Source organism: Stegastes partitus, unplaced genomic scaffold, assembly GCF_000690725.1.
Source record: "Stegastes partitus isolate 25-593 unplaced genomic scaffold, Stegastes_partitus-1.0.2 Scaffold47, whole genome shotgun sequence".
Classification (NCBI taxonomy): Eukaryota; Metazoa; Chordata; class Actinopteri; family Pomacentridae; genus Stegastes; species Stegastes partitus.
The window spans coordinates 970,345-991,077 of record NW_007577778.1 but is presented as its reverse complement, the minus strand read 5'-3'; the positions used below and the strand labels follow the sequence as shown (position 1 = coordinate 991,077).

At 40.3% G+C, this 20,733-nt stretch overlaps 1 protein-coding gene across 10 annotated transcripts in view; it reads right to left on the bottom strand.

Annotated features, from left to right (window-relative positions):
* Nucleotides 1-20,733, bottom strand: part of birc6 (baculoviral IAP repeat containing 6) — a 132,122-nt gene that overhangs the window by 48,469 nt on the left and 62,920 nt on the right. For 6 of the 10 annotated variants that reach the window (XM_008306820.1, XM_008306828.1, XM_008306825.1 and 3 more), the window contains exons 57-64: nt 19,501-19,632; nt 19,045-19,206; nt 18,452-18,625; nt 11,372-11,595; nt 10,486-10,819; nt 9,726-9,943; nt 7,377-7,541; nt 5,245-5,416 (exon numbers count right to left, since the gene is read on the bottom strand). In XM_008306820.1, the coding sequence (XP_008305042.1) occupies nt 5,245-5,416; nt 7,377-7,541; nt 9,726-9,943; nt 10,486-10,819; nt 11,372-11,595; nt 18,452-18,625; nt 19,045-19,206; nt 19,501-19,632 (1,581 nt within the window). The remainder of the gene's footprint in view (nt 1-5,244; nt 5,417-7,376; nt 7,542-9,725; nt 9,944-10,485; nt 10,820-11,371; nt 11,596-18,451; nt 18,626-19,044; nt 19,207-19,500; nt 19,633-20,733) is intronic. The other 4 variants (XM_008306824.1, XM_008306826.1, XM_008306829.1 and 1 more) reach the window with 1 other exon arrangement.

The following is a 20,733-nucleotide window of genomic DNA, read 5'->3' as shown; positions in this document are numbered from 1 at the left end:
ATGCGTTTAGTAAATTTTCTGTTTACAGTGAACTCTGTTGCCACGTGCCTTCTGAAGGATTTCATGCCTGGAGACACAAACTCAGTGAAACAAAGGTTTCAGTGAGCTTTTTTTAGGTTTAAAATAATAAACTGTCCAAACGTTTTAAATAGATTTCTGAACTGTTTAGTCAGGACAAGTTTTAATCTCTAAAACACAGAGTGTACTTTGTGTTTTTAACCATCCTGGGACAAAAGCTGAATATTTTAAGATGAACTAAGTGCTCCATCTCTATCACACTGATGTGGGGCACAGCTTCATGATATGTGAGACTAAAGCATCCTGTCTGTGTCACTTTAGTAATTAGTCAGATCAGTTTTAACAGTGAATCAGACTAGAAGTCATCAAATTCATTGCTATAAAAAACTGATTAGTGGAACTCTAAACAAATGTAGATGTTTTACTTTGCAGTACAAATACCCACTGGTATTGAGAACAACGTGAGTTAACTGAAAGGCTTTTTCACAATGTTCTCTCTGAATACTGAACGCGATATTTTAGTCAGTCCTAACCAGATTCTAAGAGCGGGATTGGTCAAAACAAATGTGTCAAAACTGCCAACATGTTGCCTCACAGCACAGGTATTATGTATATGAATACTGTCTATAGATTTAAGAGACTGCATGTCAGCTTTTACAAAGTACCGACTCCACAGCCTTGGATGAAGCTTTCAGTAAATGCTTGATATGTGAAGCCATGTGAAGCCGTGTTCAGCGTAGAAACTGAAATTAGGATTACTCCATGTACAATTTCAACACAATAGAAACAGCAGGATGGAAGGCTGTAAACCCTCAAGCTGAAATACAGATCCAGCAGGGTACTACCTCACAAGAAAACATATCTGAGGCAGAGACGAACATGCAGCGATGTTATAGCGGATATATAAAACACAGTGTACTCGCTTCTGAAAGGCAGGCAGAGATAATGATGAGGATGCTGAGACACCACGTTTGTATATTTTAGAGGTGTGGGTATATTATATTTCCAAGCCAAGCAAACATCTTCATGGGATGGAAATCACAGATTTGCATTTCCTTGGGCTTTTCACAGACACACATGTTCCATTTAAGCCAAATGATCATTTTTACTATGAAACAACATCCATGTGGTAATTAAAAGTAATAAACAGTCATTTTGTTACAGATCAAGGTGTTAAAAAACCTACAAATATAGCGCAGTAACTCCATCCACGCATAATCTACTTGCTGCCAAGCTTGGTAAGTCTGGGGTGGACAATTAAGAGAAACAGAAAAACACAGCAAAACTGCATTTGTGAATATTTTGTGAGACAGTGAATATTTGGAAATTTTGTCTGATAAAAAACAGAACAATTAATCAATAACAAAAAATATGTTTATTTCATTTTCCATTGATTGACTAATCAGGAATATTTGAAACACATGATAGATCACGTTTACTTACAGTTGTAACTCACAAATTGTAGATTTCTATTAGTTTTGCATGTTTGACACAGCAAAATGTTGTCAATGTACCTACTATTTCCAGCCATACTGACGAATTGTGCACACATTTGGAACAAGGATGAATGCACATGGTCTTAACTGTGTACACGCTGTGAGTCTGCAACTAATGATTATTTTCACTGTCTTTTAGTCTGACAATTATTTTCTTGATTAACTGCGCAGCTGGTTTAAAAAAAATTTAGGAGAAAAATGTCAATCTGTTTCTTAAAGCCCAAGATGGCATCCTAAAATTTTTTTGTCTACAACCCAAAGATATTTAGCTTATTGCCATTGAGCAGGTGAGCTGTTACACACAGAATAACAGTTTAGTTTCCAGCTGTTTAGGACTGTTACCTTCTAGTTTATCTAAAGAGAAAGAGCTGCTCGCATTTACGCACAGAGCAACAGTAGCAACTTCATTAATTAGGTAATAATTCAATTATCCCGACATGGAGAAAGGGCTCATCAAGATGTAAGGGCAAGTCGCACTGTGTACTTTTTTCACCTCAGACAGGTGAGCTGTTACAGTTTATCAGCTGCAGTTATTTATTTATTTTATTTTATTTCTATCACGGTCATCCTCAGGTTGAGTCCTAAACTTCCAGTTTTATTGTTTAAGAAATCAAAGATAAGCAGGGCTGTTTAATACATGGACACTTTATGAATTTATTTTTAGTTTAGTTTTAGTCTGTCAGTGCATTGTCATGTACCATACATCACTTGGTGTATTGACTAAACTCACGTGTATTACTAATACTGCATGTGTACCACGGTGCTCTCCGGCACTGTGGCAGAATGTCTGAATGCAGCCATGAGAAACATTCACAGAAAAGTGACCTATATCTGTATGATAGAATACCACTTCTTTAATGGATTGATGAAGGCAGCAATGTTCCATGTCCCATGTCTGAAAGGGGCTTGTGTTTAAAAGCAAGGACAACATGATGTCAAAGTATGACATACTGTACACACTGCAGCAAATGCAGGTGATTCCAAGCAGACAGACTTGAATAAGCACAAGCTCAGTTAGCTGGGTGAGACTTTGCTGGATGTTCTTCATCTTTTGTCTTGCTATGCAATAAACAGCAGAGACATATTAGGAGAAGCAGGAGGTCTCTCGTATCTCCTAGTGGTTCATTACAGGCATCTCTTGTTAACATTTATTGACAGCTTAGACCTCCTGAACAGCTAGCTCTCAAGCAGAAGATGGTCTAGGAGCCCTCAGCTTCTATTTGACTTGATGCACCACTGCTTCAATTAGTGATGTGGCTCGTTAACACAGTACACTGTCATTTGTTATTTTATTGGGTAGTAAATGCATAGATTTTAAAAGGCAAAGGTGTCAGTATAAACGTCATGCTTCAACAGATCATATTGTGAAACCTAATCAAACTATAAGCTATAAAGTAATACAATTTCAAAGACACACACCCACATATGCATGAAGTGTCAGAAGTATTTACCAGATAATCAGGAGCAATTACAAGACTCACAATGCTTTTTATCAGCTCTTATTAAATTATGAGACTAGGGCGCAAACTAAAACACCCAGCAGCATTAGGCACAAAGAGGTGGCACACACTCAGCTGTAACTGGCTCCAGCCTGATAAGCAACAGCACACAATGCAAATAGGAAATGCAGAACCACTGATGATAAAATCTACATGTTTCTCACTGCATGAAATCTGCTCTATCCAAACTCAACAGAAAAACAGGCCTGATCAAACAGAACGTAAGCAGCTGGGACTGTCTGGTTCTCTGGTCAACGGTCGCAATAGGATTGCACCGCTGGTTCACTACAGCTGTAGTAGGGCTGTGGTGAAAGCCAGGAAAAATGTTCAAGGTTTGGAAGAAACCTTCTTTTTTTTATTCTTGGTAAAAATTGAAGGTTTTGTGGTACTTGAACCATGAAATATTATAATAATTGTTTAAAGAAAGTGATATCACACTTCATAGTATTATACAATGTAATATTATAACACCGAATCTACTGCTGCTGTTCATCAACCTCTACAAACTTTAAAGGACAACTGTATTGGATTATGCACACATTACAGGATCTTTTGCACATTCAACGGCGTCACTACTTCATTTTCTTGAAGAAAAGCTCATTGCTATTGTTGCAATGAAAACAAATAAGTTATTGTACAAATTATTTACTCAGAATTTATTCTACGCCAATTACACACGCATACTTGTTGCAGGTTGCACATGTTTGAGTTTGCACGTGTATGTATGTAAATTTACATAACTATTGTAAATGGCTGGTTACTACGTGGGAGAGAAGTGAACGGAAACTGACCCTACACATATTTTTTTTTCCTTCTAAAAAAAGACACAAGGTTGAGTCATCCAGATTTAATACAAGTCTTAACTGAAGGTGTACTTATTAGATTTTTCAAAAAGCTTTCAACCACATTTCACTGTCTTAATTAGCACACTGCGCTGTTGAGATTAGAGGAGATTGAAAACCGTGGGAAATAAACCAATAAACAGGCATGAGGTGATCCTTTAGGTATTTTCAGAATATTTTTTGTCACATGTTAGATTGCATTTGCTTGGCCATATGGCTCAGTCCTTCTATGAATGAACTAAAGCGCTGTTTGCCTTTTGTTACTTTGCTCACTCTGTGGTTTAAGTGTAAACGGTCGTCAAGCACAGCACAAGTGAATAAAACTACTTGAAGCCTGACTGCATCCAGGCTCCAAAGGGTCAGTCCAGCACTAATAACCAGTAAATCCCTCGAGGAACCAAGACAGGATATAAGAAATGGACTGACCTGACCTGAACGGCAGTGCAGCCTGCTGCGTACCAACAGTCCTGCTGAAGGCTCATTGCTCACCCAGAGGTCTGACTGAAAAGCCGACTGAAGTGACAGGGATTACCTGAGAATGTGCATGATATAGCCGGTTTCAGCTGCACCAAACCAATTACACCTACACACCACTTAACGTAGTGTTACACCATACCAGTGTTATGTTATGCTGCACCAAAGAAGACAGGCTCTTGTCCAATCCAAAAGGAGAAACTCCTATATCCCTCTGAAGAAATATTTTAATCCACTTTGATCCAATTTGCTGAACATTAATTAGAAGAATACTAAGACATGAGAAGAACTAATCAAAGCGAAAGAACCAGGCTTTTCATTGAGTATGAAAACAAAATTGTGAGTGGATGGTGTCTCTGACAAGCCTGGACTCATTAAACCTATACCACTGGGACTTCTATGTGATTTAATGGTAAGACATAAGAACACCTCAGCTTCAATCCAAGAATCTGCAGCTCCATCTGCTGTTTCATATAGCAAAAATACACCACAACCATCCAACACCTATGCTTCAAAACACACAGAACATACACACAGTCAATCTCCCCTGTAATTCAGAACTAGATGGTGGCTACACAGGAATAACTCTAGCCTGCAGTTAGCTGAGATTAAAGACTGCAGTCATCCAAACCCCCTATCTAAGCAACGAAGGCCACCAGCAGGCAGCACTTGACATCATGAATCAGAACACAGCGACAAAAATAAAAAAAAAAGATCTGACAAATAGCAGTGGGTCAAGTCATTTGACCGGCAAAGAGCAAACAAACCTCTGAACAAACGACAGATCACAGGAAATGGTTTACAAAAACTGGTATGTGCATGCCACTTTCCCTTTCTCTGCCTTGCTATATGTCACAAGGCTACATCCTTTCCTTTGTGCGTCATATCCGTTATGTATAAAGACACGGGGCCTACCTGAGTCGTTGCGAAGGTAGGAAGACATGGCGGGGATGAGGCAGGACTGGCTCAGCAGCTCCTGCAGCACTGCTGGCAGTGCTGAGCTGTTGTGGGCTCTACTGTCTGTGGAAGAGGCATCAGCACTGTGGCAGCTGCTGGAGCCCCCTGGGTTAATGTAGCTTGCCAAGACCTGGAGGACAAAAAAAGATGTAGACATCAGGGGAGTACTAATAAAACTTGTCCACTTCCCTTAAAAAGACACAAGTACATGCTGTATGTGACCTGTTCTAAAGGAGGGCCAAACTGGAGCGATCCTTTCCCTTGACCGGCGAGGCCAGTCTTTGTTGCCTCTGGACCATCCAGACCAGCTGTCTCTCAGCAGCAGGTGATAGCTTGCATTTTCTTCCTGATCGTGGCAGTGATGCAACTGTAACATGCACTCCATACTTAAAGACAATTATGCACAGTTGAGTTGAGATCTGAGGCATCTTGGAAATGTCTCCAAGTGGCTTTCCTGACTTGTTCAGGTCAATTATTTATTCCTCAGACTTTCCAATTGTAGTCAGAGGAGTCAGAAGCTCTAGGCAATTGTTATCACTCACAAGAAGGTAAAAGGTCATGGCACGAAGAAAACTTGATTAAACAGCTTTCTACACCACAAAAACTGATCGTTCAAGTGTATAATTTTGAACCAGCTGATATTTTCCAGAACACTTATAATAAATCTGTAAAAGAATCAAAATGAATGATTGTTTTTGTGACAAAGACACGTTTTTCAATTATTCCATCATACACTGAACAAAAATATAAACGCAACACTTTTGTTTTTGCTCCCATTTTTCATGAGCTGAACTCAAATATCTGAGACTTTTCTATGTACACAAAAGGCCTATTTCTCTCAAATATTGTTCACAAATTTGGCTAAATCTGTGTCAGTGAGCACTTCTCCTTTGCTGAGATAATCCATCCACCTCACAGGTGTAGCATATCACTATCAAGACAGCATGATGATTGCACTGCAGGAATGTCCACCAGAGCTGTTGCCCGTGAATTGAATGTTCATTTCTCTACCATAAGCTGTCTCCAAAGGCGCTTCGGAGAATTTGGAAGAACATCCAACCAGCCTCACAACCGCTGACCACGTGTAACCACACCAGCCCAGGACCTCCACATCCAGCATCTTCATCTCCAAGATTGTCTGAGACCAGCCACCTGGACAGCTGCTGCAACAATCGGTTTTCATAACCAAAGAATTTCTGCACAAACTGTCAGAAACCATTTCAGGGAAGCTCATCTGCATGCTCGTCCTCATCGGGGTCTCAAACTGACTGCAATTCATCGCGTAACTGAAGTGAGTGGGCAAATGCTCACATTTGATGGCATCTGGCACCTTGGAGAGGTGTTCTCTTCAAGGATCAATCCTGGTTTTCACTGTACAGGGCAGATGGCAGACAGCGTATATGGCATCGTGTGGGTGAGCAGTTTGCTGATGTCAGCGTTGTGAATCGAGTGGCCCATGGTGGCAGTAGGGTTATTGTATGGGCCGGCATATGTTATGGACAACAAACACAGGTTCATTTCATTGATGGCATTGTGAATGCACAGAGATACTGTGACGACATCCTGAGGCCCACTGTTGTGCCGTTCATCCACAACCTTCACCTCATGTTGCAGCATGATAATGCACGGCCCCATGTTGCAAGGATCTGTACACAGTTCCTGGAAGCTGAAAACGTCCCAGTTCTTGCAAGGCCAGCATGCTCACCGGACATGTCACCCATTGGGCATGTTTGGGATGCTCTGGATCAGCGTATATGACATCATGTTCTGCCAATATCCAGCAACTTCGGAAAGCCATTGAAGAGTGGACCAACATTCCACAGGCCACAATCAACAACCTGATCAACTCTATACAAAGGAGATGGTTTGCACTGCATGAGGAAAATGGTGGTCACACCAGATACTGACTGGTTTTCAGTTTTTTTGGGGATCAAGGTTAATGAAAGCATTTTCATTTTTCGTAGTCAATCCCAGATGGCCTCAAAAACATAACACCATGCTGATGTGTGGTAAATGGGGCAAAGCCTTTCTGATGCCAGTATTTTTGTAAACTGTTGGTTTAGAAATGGGAAGACGCTGAGGAGAGTTACCTGGAGCAGACAGGTGACATGCTCCTCTTCCAGCCGTTGTTTGGTGAGGGCCTGCTCTACGTCCCAGCCTGACGCTGTAGATCCAGTGCCAAAACCAGTTCCTTTAGCCCAGTATAGCTGCTGCTCTTCACTGGTCCCCCCACCATGACAACTGGAAATCTGTGGCTGCATGCACACAACAAGAAGTCACACACAGGCACACACATACACAAGATTAACAATACAATCATACATGCTATACAAATTGATGTTTCCATTTTAACTGCATACCTTCTTTCCCTTTAGTCATGATAATTGATATTCAGTGCTGAACATGACCACCGTTTTCTTATGGCATTAGGTGTATAAATTATCAATATTGTCTTTAAAGGTGAAACAATGCTCTGACCTCAACCATGCTAAGAAATAAGCACAGGGAGGAAAGATATGGAATCATAGAAGTCAACATAGATGAAAATCAGCAATGTCACTGAAGGCAAGAGCGGATGCTTTCTGAGATGCACATGCCTCTTTTTCATATTTAATACGGTGTGTGTCTATATCTTATCTCACACCTGTGCTAACATCCCAGCACATGGACGGAAGGGGCTCAAGGACAGGCACCGCCGGAGTGACAAGTCTTTGGCTTACATTCAAGTAATCGGCCCCAAGATCTGCTTTCAGGTCTGGCTACTCCATAAATCCACATACAACTGGAGGAGGGGAGGCAGGTAGGGTGCTCATTGGCAGCTGGATATGTCGTCACCATAACAAAACAATCAAGACAGGTCTGGTTCCAGCATTCCTTGTTGTAATACATGCTACCAACTTAACAGAGGTCTGTTCCAAATTCATGCAGCTTCACATCGCAGCCTGAGTCAAGCCAGTGTATCTGATTAATGTACACAAACAGCTGCTGGTCTTTTTGTTGCCACTTTACTTTGTCCGTCCTCTACCACCTAGACTTAAATACTGCTTGTAACACAGGCTGAGTGGTAAGCTGTGAAACCTCAGCATGATTCCTGAAAAACTTTCAGTATTTCACAAACAAATACACAAAGATTGCCAAAATCCTAAATATGAGAAGTAAAAAAAACATTTTTGTTCTTTTCCATCGAACAAAAAAATCTTGTGAGTCCTCAGATTTAACATGGAGACTATTGGGAGGCCCAAGGAACAGGGAAGTACAATCACAACTATAACTCTTAGAATAAGAGTAAAAATTTTATTATTTTCAACAAAACATAATGAGTGTTGTCCACTTTGGCACAAACCAGTCTTTCTCAAGGTCATAATGTGACTTTGATTACACTCAAGCCTCTCTTTTGATTGATATCCACTGATGCTACATTGTAATTAGAATTGTCTGTGAATTACACCTGCTATGCTGTATCACAGTTCTGTTTTTAGTATTGTTCTTTTAATACCTCACCTTCAAAATCCATATACTTCACATTGTCTTCACCTAGGTGCTCTTGACGCCCCTGCAGATAGCTCAATAAAACTCTTCTCAATAAGATGAATGGGCAGGATTGTCAAAGGGACTTTAAGATAATCTCTTTCCCTTGAGTCTCTCTCAGAAGATGTCAATAATACAAAGGACTTGTCTCAGATACTCCCCCATTTCTCAGTGAGGCTCCATTTGCCTCTTATCATTCAAGATGAACAATTAAGCAGTTTGTCAAGGGTTGACCATGTAAAGGGAGGTGCAAAAGAAGCCTTGAGTAAATGCCAGCAAGGCAAAAATCCATTAATAATGGCAATTATTTTTTCTGTAGTGTTTTTATCAGCCTTAGCAACAATCAATCACTCAGGCAGAACAACAGGGTAGCCTGTGGGGTGAAGCTGGAACGGTCGGAAAAGGAAGTGAGAAAATCAAAGTCTGACAGCACTGTGTTTTCATTTTCTTAGTCAAGTCGGAGGATGGTAGAAGGTTTAAGGCATGATCTGGGACATCAAGAATGGGACAGGAACCTGCCATCACTCCCAAACTGAATGTATCCATCTTATAAAAGCTGTAAACCCCAAAGCCTACCAACACGTATGAACGACAAGTTATTTTTCATTTTAAAAAAACAACACTATTTTTCATTTAAGGGAACTCAAAAATACGAATAATCGTCTAATTTTAAATGATGGTCCTTGAACTACTTGTGTTGCTTGCAGTTTTGTTGGGAAACAACAAACTCTCAGCTTATCAGGATACTTTATCGAAATCATTTATTCTACAGGACCCAAATAAACTATTAGCACCAGATTCTGTGTAAAACGAAAAACGATGCGCTCCTCGGCACAACCAAGAGCCCATTACTAGCTGGGCTGAGAGTTACGGAACAATCACAATATGTGTATGTATGTGTGTGGGTTTACCTCGGAGACACTGGTGCTGGCGTTGGGGTTGCGAGGGGCATGGTGGCTGAGAGCTGACAGACAGGCCAGAATGAGGTGGATAGCGCCGATCTCCAGAGCCATGCGGCGTAGCAGTACGCCGTCGTCAGTGGTCAAAGGAGTGCTGCTGAACAACGCTCGCAGGACGTGGAATGGCAGCGTAGGCAACACGTTGGCTGATGGAGACTGCAGGATATGACCTAAGAGAATGTCAAAGCAAACATTTAAATAACAAAACTATGAGCATTTTGTACAGTTTTGTGTCTGAGGCATTTGTTTGACTTTCTGAAATATGTACTAATACATATGTACAAGAACGATAGTACCACACTGCTGCTGCACGAAGATAAAAAAATCTTTAAAAATAAAAAATAAAATAAAATTTTAATTTATAGAACTTTTTCAGCACTAACAAACACCATTTTTCTAAAAATAGCCTCTAAGGGCTGAAAGAGTTCTCTTATTACAATTGACAACTTTCAGACCACAGCATTAGGTAAATCATGAAAAAGAAAATTAAGTGTGTAATGTCTACTTACTGAATGTACATTTCTTTGTTGACACAAATCAGGTAAACAAATACCACATCAGTAAAAAGTGATATTACTTTATTAGATTTATTTGTCCTTCATTTTAAGGAAACACGGCAAACTTTGGCACCCATCGCTTACTCAAAAATTAAGGTGTCATATTTCTGCAGTGATCTTAGTGAACACCAGATGTGAAGTGCTTTCACACTTACTGCCCTCTCCATCATCTGTGACACCCAGCACCAGGCGCAGCAGACACTGAGCATGCTTCCTCTCCTTCAGCAGCACCTCAGCATACCCTGGCAGGCGTAAGAACAGCCCAAAAGCAGCCAGCGAGTGGGCAGGGATGGGCGACATGGTCTGCACTGAGGACGATGATGATGAGGATGACTGTGACTGCTGCTTGTTGATGGGTGGTGGCTCAGCAGCGATCGACTCTGGCGCCTCGTATACCAGCTCGCCCGACTGCTCAATAGTCACCCACTCGAACTGGTCACTATCCTTGGGCTTCTCCTGTGTGGCGGAGGGCACCACTGGGGCGCTGACCTGTGAATGACCATTTGGGAGAACAGAGGTGAGAGATGTGAAGTACAAGACAATGCTGACAGGTGAAATTAAGAGAGCAGGAATTCTGCACAGTCATGATGTGGCAAAGTTGAGCGAGGTAAAGGTTCAGGGAGACTGCTGGCTTCTACACATACAGTAAATGAACTAGAACTCAGTAAAAGCTCCTCATTTAATCAAAGAGAAAGCCATTTGGCAACCTTTAGAGACATTTTAGCATACAATATCGAAATGAAACATCAAATTTCATTCTTGACCTTGTAATGAGCAAACTCAAGGTTTGTTATTAGATTTTGTAAAGTTTTCAACCATATCACATGGTCTTCATCAACATATGGAGCTGAAGTAAAAAAAAAGAGAGTGATTTGAGAGGGTTAGCAGTTAGCAATTTATCCATGACACTTATTAGACTGTGTGGATTCCAAAAAAGAAAACTCTGTTCACTCATGAAAGTGGGACTGCATAAATCTATGTTCCCATTCCTTCGGTTACTTTGATTGCACATGCATATGCCTATGACTGGCTGACACTCACCTGCTGAATGACATCAGGGTAGAGCATAGGCAGCCTCTCAGCGATGAGGGCCAGGCCACCCATGCCAGCAAAGACCTGTAGCGGTGACTGGATGGGATTGGTCTCCAGCAGGGACTCATCAGTGGCGGCATCTAGACATTCGTCACTGGGCGTCATTGGTTCATCCTCAGGACAGCTGTTCAGCATATCGCAGTGATCCACTGCAAGAAGAGCAAAGAGAGGACCTGTTGTATGTTCATGCACTGTCTGGCATCAGGGACAATTTTAAGCACTACATCTGTTTGTCACATTGAGTCTACTGAGAGGAGAATCACTAAATCACTAAAATAAGAAGGCAGCATTCACCTTCTACTGTAACTAGGTCCACCATGTATACCCTGTATGTCACCTGAGGTTTCTGTGTTGCTTATTTCTGTCTATGATAAATGTGTTCTGTGCTAAGATCTTATATGTACATTAATATGTTCTGTAGTTTGACCGTGCAGCTCTTTTTCCCATTTCTGGTTTACTGCAGGTTCCTCAAGGTTCCTTAAGACTTTAAAAACCTTTATGATACAACATAGTGCTCAAAGTATTAAAGCATGATGAAAAACCATCCATCCATTTTCTATACACCGCTTAATCCTCACTAGGGTCGCGGGGGGGCTGGAGCCTATCCCAGCTGACTTAGGGCGAAGGCCTAATGACAAACCAGTAGGATAAAAATACATTTTGTTTGTTATTATATAGTGACCTAGCAATTATCGGCCCAACCGGTTACTAGTGACAGTATTTGGCATTTTTTTTATAATATTGATATCACTACTTTTTTGATTATTGCAAAATAAGTTAAATGCACTCCTTTGGCTCTGATGCAGCCGCTTCTCTCTCTCACTCTATGGTTTCAAGCAATATCAAGGCCACAGTGTGATCTGATTGGCTGTCACAAATCACAACTACTGTTTACACAGCGAGAGACAGCACATTTACTATAAGGAGCAGTTCTGAGGGCTGCACTACGAAGCAAGATTAGTGGGTTAGTAAAGTATGTTGAGCCTAAAGTCACAGTTTTCAGTGTCGCTAGGGTAGCTCTCTGTTAACCTGCTAGATCACCATGGTAACTTCTGGTGCAGAGTCAACCTGATCTGGAGTAAGTTATGTTTAGAGTTTAGGATTTAGATTGACTGCAAGAAACGTCTTACTTTAACCAAATTGTTTTCTGATGATTCTCTATAAACAATACAGATTCTCAGCTGAGGGAATGTGTTAAATCTGTAAAAATGTTGATCTTTGTTACTAATGCCACTAAATGAAGCCGTGCAGTTACAGTATCGCACACTGCATGCATTGTGTTGCCATGGGAACCCGACGCATACTGAGCTAGCGATGCAGAAATCACATAAACATGATCAAGAGTTTTTATGTTGGGTCTTGATTTGCTGCCAAGTCTCACACTGCTTTGTTTACACTGCTGGTACTGCAGCTAATAGAACACAGGTTAGAAAAAAATAATTATTTTATTGGTATTTATTTCAGAGAACATTCAGTCAACAACAATAATTTGTTTTGATTTGGCCAAAAACGAAAGTGACATCCCGCAATATGGGACAGTGTCAGATCGAAACACACTTCAATACAATATCGGGTTTAAATGTATGAAGTTTAAGCTCTGATGTGCAGCTGTCAGTTAAAAATAAACAGCGGCATTAATCTGCTGCATAAATATGTTAACACATGTTTAACAGTTTCCTATCAGCATTCCTGTCTTGCGTAATTTGCAGTAGCAGTGCCTTCTACTGTCATATTTTTTTATATTCCTGGTAGCTCTACACTAAAACAGACTGTTGACTAAAACAGACACCACTGGTGCATTTTGTACAAAACTAGAGCCACATGATGCGATAAATGCCCCCCTCCCATCCATGTGAACATTTTACTGCATTTTCTTTATGCACACCACAAGAGTAAATGTCTAGATTCAACATGGTGTAGTTATTAAATAATCAGACTCATGCTGGAATATAATTAAATTTAATTTATTCCAAGCAGACAGAAACTTAGAGGGGTTGTTTATGTCGCCCGTTGGCTAATGGAGACATGGTTCGGGGTGCACTGACAGTCTCCGTATTTAACAGCCACACCTCGTACATTTCATGGCAGGACTGACCCAGAATTGAAACTGTCATGTCAATGGTTTTACAGAGTTGCCTTCCTTCTGGACCGGCATCTTTGCGTTGGTAATGGTTTAAATTTTACACAGTTAGTATTGAACTGATGCTTGGCTTTAAAAAAAAAAATGATATTGCAAATCTAATCACAATTGCAATACCTGTCAGAATAAAAGTGTAATTAGATAGTTTCCCTATGTTGTTCAGTTCTATTTTGAGCTTCCCTGTATTTCTTGTTCATTTTTCAAACAACTAAACAAGAAAAGAGAGGGAGACAAGAAGAACCCAGCAGGTTCCAATCACCACAGACCAACTCCATCACTGGCCCTTCATTTGTCAACAGGCCTTAATGTTTGCAGCTGAGGGTGTCCTGTCCTCAGATGAGCTATGTGCTGTTTAAAAAGGAGAAGATAATACACTGTGCTAATGCCCTTGTTTACATTTACAACCCGATGGCCCTTAAGATAAAGTAATGTGGGGAAAATGACACAAAAGGTGAAAGACAACACACATCCGTCCTACAGCACAGACACAATGCTGTTGTATTGCATCAGCACAGCCAGGCCCATTTATAATTACATAAAGCTCTGGCTGATTGATAGGCCGTCTTCCAAAGAGTCACTCATCATCTCTAAGGAGAAAATCACGGATGATTCACTGCTCTTTGCATGTCTCTCAGGGGATTTTTTTTCTGCACCACACACTCTGTTGGTGATGAATGAAAAGTCACTGGGACTAGGTTAATAAAAGGGTTTCTAGATTAACGTGCCTGAACTTCCAAAACAGGATTTGAGGACGCACCTTTTTCAGCAGGGTGAGAACGAGAAGGTCATTTGGCAACTTGCCTGAGGAATAACTAAACAGGACTTCCACCATATGGTTTTCTTATTTCAAACACAAGCAGAACCACACACAGACAACAGACAACACTGACTTCCTTTTGACAGTCCTTGACCTATTTAAGAGTTCAGTACGCTTCGAACAAACCGGAATATATGACCAGACCACGTAAACAAGAGTTTGTACCCGTCTTGAAACAGCACTCTGAAAAGTGAAGGGAAAAACCTGTACTCAGACGGAGGGCAAGAAGTTGTGCGTCTCCTTCGGACAAGAAAAAATCAGTACAATAGGTATGGATTCTCTGTTAAGAAAGTTATAAAAAATAAACAGCTATGTTTCCATTTAAATGTAGCACAAATTTTAACAAAATGGAAACAGTCCTACCAGAATTACACATTGGTATGTATGCCTATGTGGGTACACAGGAGACATGCAAATGTAATCTATATTCCACTTACTGAAAGACTGAGCAGTGAATTTAAAGTAAACGTCTCACACTGGGGGTCAACACTATTACCCTTCATTCATCAGCTGCAGAAAGGTTTTCAGGAAGGGAGAAATGAATGTGAAAGAGTTTTGGGGGCATTTGTCAGGGAATGACAGTGTAGGTAAATGTAGAATAGGCCAGACAAGAGTGTGTCAAGGCAGACAACGGAGTCCTTTCTTTCGGAGGCAAAACAACGGGAACAGTTTCAAAAAACATATTTAGCAAACAGGGTATTCACGCCCAAAATAAATCTCTAATGCAAAACCTGGATCAGGGTGAGATTCCACTAATGTATGTTTTTTGTTCGCTTTTCTGTGGTGCTGGGTGTCTAATCTCTCCAGCTCAAGTAATGAGGCTATCTGAATTCTGCAGCCACAGAGGAAAAGGATATATTGGTTAAATAAAGATAATGACTGACCCCATCAAGTGGTTAGTGTCTGGGCAGTGGGCACATTTAAGAACGGGGGAGTTTATTCAAGTTCATTGGAGGGGAAGAGGCGAGTCACTTCCTGCTCATTTTAGGAATTACAGGGCTGAAAAATAACAGGAGGCTGCAAAGTTGCTTCCCTGCAGCCTGTAAAGAAACTAGCTATATAAAGGAGCTTTACGTTTTGTTGTTTGGAATGGGCTTCTTTTTATTCACCAAAAAAAAAAAAAGAGAGAGAAAAAAAAAGACCATTTCCTTGAGGATTAAGGAGGGTCAAATCAAAAGGTGTATCAGAAGAGTTCTCAGCATCTAGTCAAAAAAATGCTCAAGCTCAAGAGTATGGAAGAATAAAAAATATCATAAATAAAATATACTATTAAGACTCATTGGGTTTATTTGGATTTGGACTTGCTATGCTAATGTTTAGGATATTACTGCTGCTATTTATTTGTTAAAAACACGCTTACCTGTGGGAAGCACATTATCAGACTATGGTCTATCAGCTAACCAGAAACACGCTGGGAATTTATGAGGGCAAGAAAAAGGGCTGGCCAGTGAGATGTTTGTGTACCTTAATTTTGGATCCGTCACATATAGCACGACAAAAACCAACAGCACAGAGCACTATTTCATAAACCACCATTGTGTCCAAGTAAAAGACAGGCTAACGGATAGCATGCTCACACTATCCTAAGGGTTTGACCCATGAATGGGTTTACAGGTATTTATCTTTTCCTAAACACAAGGCAGCTATTGTCATAGTACACATCCTTTCCAATGACATTATGCAAGCTATGCAAACAGCAAACTATGATTGGCTGGGGACCACTGCATAGTCTGTTTCTCAACATAGTCGTGACAGAAAATGTTACGACTCTATAATCTCCTATTATAAATGACCATCGAATCAGATAGATACTGTGTGGTCTGGCATTAGTGTTCTAGCAAAAGTAGTGATGTAAAAAGTAAACTATTTTGTTACCAAAGATGGTTCAATATTCAGAGCACACACTCTGTGGTCTTGTCTTCAAATTATGTCTTATACTAGTAATGAAACAATCAGAACAAGAAAACACAACAGACATTCAAGGCCCTGCAAGGATTTCACTTTCTGGTACAGGCCAATTGGAATGGCTTACAGGGACATTAAAACAAATGTACAGAAGTACAGTCATTAATGTTAGCACTTCCTCTGCTATTGTAAGTCAGTTTAGGTTGTATATACCAGTAATAGGTCCACTGAGATAAACTTCTACAATTTGGAATTTTAAAAAAAAATTACACTTTTTAATTTTTTCCTTTATATTTTTTATAAATTAAAACAAAACAAAACATGGTTATAATGAATTCATGTTTGTGTTTCAAATTACATCTGTGACACTGCATTACCCAACCATTCATCAGAAAAGTCATCCAAGCCAGTGACACTATATGGATTTTGGATAGGACATGGTGAATGGACAAAACCTATCTGAGCATTTCTGCCCATTCACCAGTACTGAGATCATCAAAACAGGACATCAAACTTGAAAATTAATATGACCTAGTACTGACACATGAGTCTGCAGTATCAAATAGCTAAATATAACCAGTCCTACAGTCACCACTTCATGGACCAGCAGTGCTGTCTTATGGCGAGCGGATGTCAGCAGTTTTATCACAGCTGTCCTAAATAACTGTCCTTCAGTAGCACTGTTCAATGTATTATCTGAATCGCTCCATAAGAAAGTCATGGTAAACTTGTAAAAATTAAACTACAAACATACTTTCTGGAGTCAAAACAAAGAACAAAATTTAGCACAGTGTCTCAGCTTTAAAATAATGTTTCTATCAGCCATTGTTCATATGTGAATGCCGCACTAAACTCAAAATCCTAATGCAATGTGGGTCAAGAAACAGGCCAGGTGATGTAGACTGAGCCCTGACCAAAGTATAACTCCTTTCAATCTTGACCCAGGAGGAGAGCAATAACCACTTGACATGATTTTTACTGCAGCACAACAAATTTTGAATACATTCACAATATAGTTCCCGAATACCCTTCACATAATCTTCAGTTCTAACAGGGCCTAAAAATAAACATTATTTGTTACCTTCTATTCAGACAGTTTTACATTGGATAAAGAGCAGAGATGACCCCAAAATGGGAAGATTATTTGTAGAAATGTAAGAATCCAACACTCAGAACATTTATGTTGCTTGTGGTCACTACTATGAGACACGAGAGTAGCACAGGTCACTTTCACACCAAACCCTCTTGCCTGTTGGGTAAGGCTCAAACAAACTCCGGTCTGTCTCCCTTTTTGTTTCAGAACTACTGAAAGCAGGAGAAGTTTTTAGTTTGCTGTTGTCAGTCAGTTATAGTGGTGTTGTGTGAATGCAATGTGGGACAAACACAAGATTCCAGAACAGACTCCCAAATTTACACAAGATGAATGTGGAATTTATATAGAAGGCCATCAGCAGAGTAACACAGACGACTAATCTGCCAAACCAATGCTATGCCAAGGTCCAGTTAGAGGATGAGTTGAAATCTCCAGATTTACTATTTAATTAGTTTTTCTGGGGCTTTAAAACATATCACTAACCTAAAGTAAGTAGATGTTGAGTTTAGATACAATAAACAAGTTGAAGTTTTTTTTTTTTTTTTAACATTTCCATCATATAATAAATAGTTTAATTAACTATTTGTGATTTCTCCATATTTCATGTTTCAGACACTGAAATGGTCTTAAAAACCGAGGTGTGAATCTGACTGCCTGCAATTTGGTGGTTCCTCGCCAAAACGTGTAAAACGCTGCAGCCACAGACGACATAACCCTCTGGGATGTGACAATAAAAAGCACCTCAGTTACATTCTGTTTATTAGTTTGTTAATAATTTGACATATAAGGTCCAGGTGTAGTCTTGACAGGTAGTGTTTATAACCCTCTATTTCTTTGTCAGATGTGACAGCACAGCAGGACTTCATGACAGTAACTGGAATAGCTGACAATGTGGAAGCCCAGTCTATGAGTTACCTGTCAGTGCCTACCAGTTCATATGTACTCCCTTTGGTTCACTCTTACAAAATCACTGTGAATGGACTGGATATTGTGTATTTTTTTTTAAACTTTTTGTTGACTTAATTATTATTTTATCATGGAGGACACGTCCTCAGGAATTGTGTGTTCCATTACCTTTCTCAGTGCGTAGTCTCTTGAAGGAATCTGTCTTTGAAAGGCCGGGGTCAGAGATGACCTTGGACCCCAGTTTCACTGTTAGGTTGATGGACTGGTAGCCCTGTGGCAACTTGCGGTCGTACAGAAGCGTCAGTAGCTGGGCAAGGGTCATCTCAGGCGGGAGGGGCTGACCTAAAAGGGAGGACAGGGCAATTACAAAAAAATGAAAACAATCTGCAACATGTCATAACATTGTTCAAAACTGTAGTGATGGTCTGACTTGTGAAAAAAATAGAAAACTGCAGTTCTTATGTCTTTGTGCTTTAATAGGCATGCTGCTAACATAGACCCCAAGCACTGAATAGCTAGTGCCAAGTGAACCAAAACATTATAAATACAAGACAAATTAAGTCTAATTTTCTTCTAAACTCAACACAACACATTCATTTTTCTGGCTCTTCTCTCCTTCCTTACCGATAATGCCAGCTAACTTAACAGTCGCTACCAACCTGACACCAATTAATCTGAGGGAGGCTGATTGGCCACTTCATTCACATCACAAACTACGCCTCTGCACACTTTCTGAAGTGAGTCACGTGTACATTTGGTACCTGGAAGCAGCTTGTGGTAGAGGTGGAAGACAGGCACACTGATGGTTTTGGCTGAGGGGTCCACACCAGATGAAGCAGTCAACTTGTCGCTCATGACACGACCCCTCCTCGATGGAGGCCGGGGAGGGGTTGAAAGAGCCCGCTTGGATTGCGACTTTAAGCCTGATGGCAGAAATGGATGACATGGAAGCATCAGGCACCAGTTTATCTCATTGGCAGAAATACAGGTTAATATTTGGTTTTCATCAAAATATTGACTTTTGTACTCAGATTTAGTCACAGCATACTCACTACAATGCTAGCGCGTCTTGTATGTTAATAAATGATTGACACGAAGCATGATTGTCGTGAAAGGGGGAGTGGGGAGTGGGGGTGGTGGCCATCAGAAGTTGGCTAATAAGCCGATGAGCTGATGTGTCACTGGACAAGAGCTGTGTATGGAATAGATCCAAATACCTGAGGCCACAACAACGCTGTAGTTGTCCTGAAAGCCACTGTCTGCTTTCATCTTCTCCTTCTCCTCGTGATTTTTCTTCTCTTTGTCCTCCTTCTGCTCATTGATCAGCTTGGCTGTAATGCTGGGTGTGTCTGTATGAACAAATAAAAGAGAATATGAGATCAAATGACTAATACAGTCTTTTTTCACACTTCATTTTGATTTTATTTTTAAGTTCGTATCTGCAAGTTTAAAAAGGCAGATACTTTTAAATAACATTCTGCACAGCAGCAGAAGTCCAGGCAGTAGTTGATGTGTCTGACAGACACACAGATACATAACAGCAAGAGTGTATCAGGCTTGCTATCAGCTGTTCAAGGTCCCAAGAGTGAACTATTCATCATGCACATTGCTGACTAAAAGCTAACAGGTAACACTGCAGCTCACGGTGTCAGTGCTGCACTGCTGACCTTGAGCAAGAGAATGCCCAGCGAATTAAACCACAAGGGCACAGAGCTGAACCCCAAAGCTGACTGCTGGGATACAATCTGTTAATATTTAGGATGTAATTAAAACTGCAGCTCCAATGGTTGAAAAAACCGTTCCAGTACTTAATCAATCACTCCATGATTAGAATTAGGCTAGGGTGCCCCTGTGTCCTTCGTTCGTTTACAAAACAAGTTAAACTTGGTAAGTCATTTGTCATGGAGAGGTTGGTACATAAAGCAGTCAATGTCATGTGAAAAAATAAGTATGTTGCATGAAATTGCAGGAAATTGTTGCCTTTTTGATATGTCTTCAAAGCAGAGCTTACAGATTAAGATAATATAGTCAAACATTCAAACATCCATCCATCCATCCATCCATCCATCCATTATCTGGACAATTTGTGGTAATTTTTATACTTAAAAAAACATCATCTGGATAAAGTACAATATGGAGAAAATAATCTGATGTGCTTGTATTATTCTAATGATCACTGTGAAAACCGTTTGACATCTATAGGATGTCAAGCCATCATCAGTTACGTAAATGTAAAACCTGTGGGCACTTGAAAAACTGTTGTACATGTTGATTTCAGGTTGGTTTGATTTTTGTAAAATAAACGATCAGAGAAATTCAACTTATTAAAAAATGATTGCATTTAAAAGCACACTGAGGACCAGAGCAAAACCGTCAAACACTAGTAAAACTGTGCTCAGTGATGGGCTGGGACATGTGGTGACTTGATGTTTGCCCTGTCACAAGACATT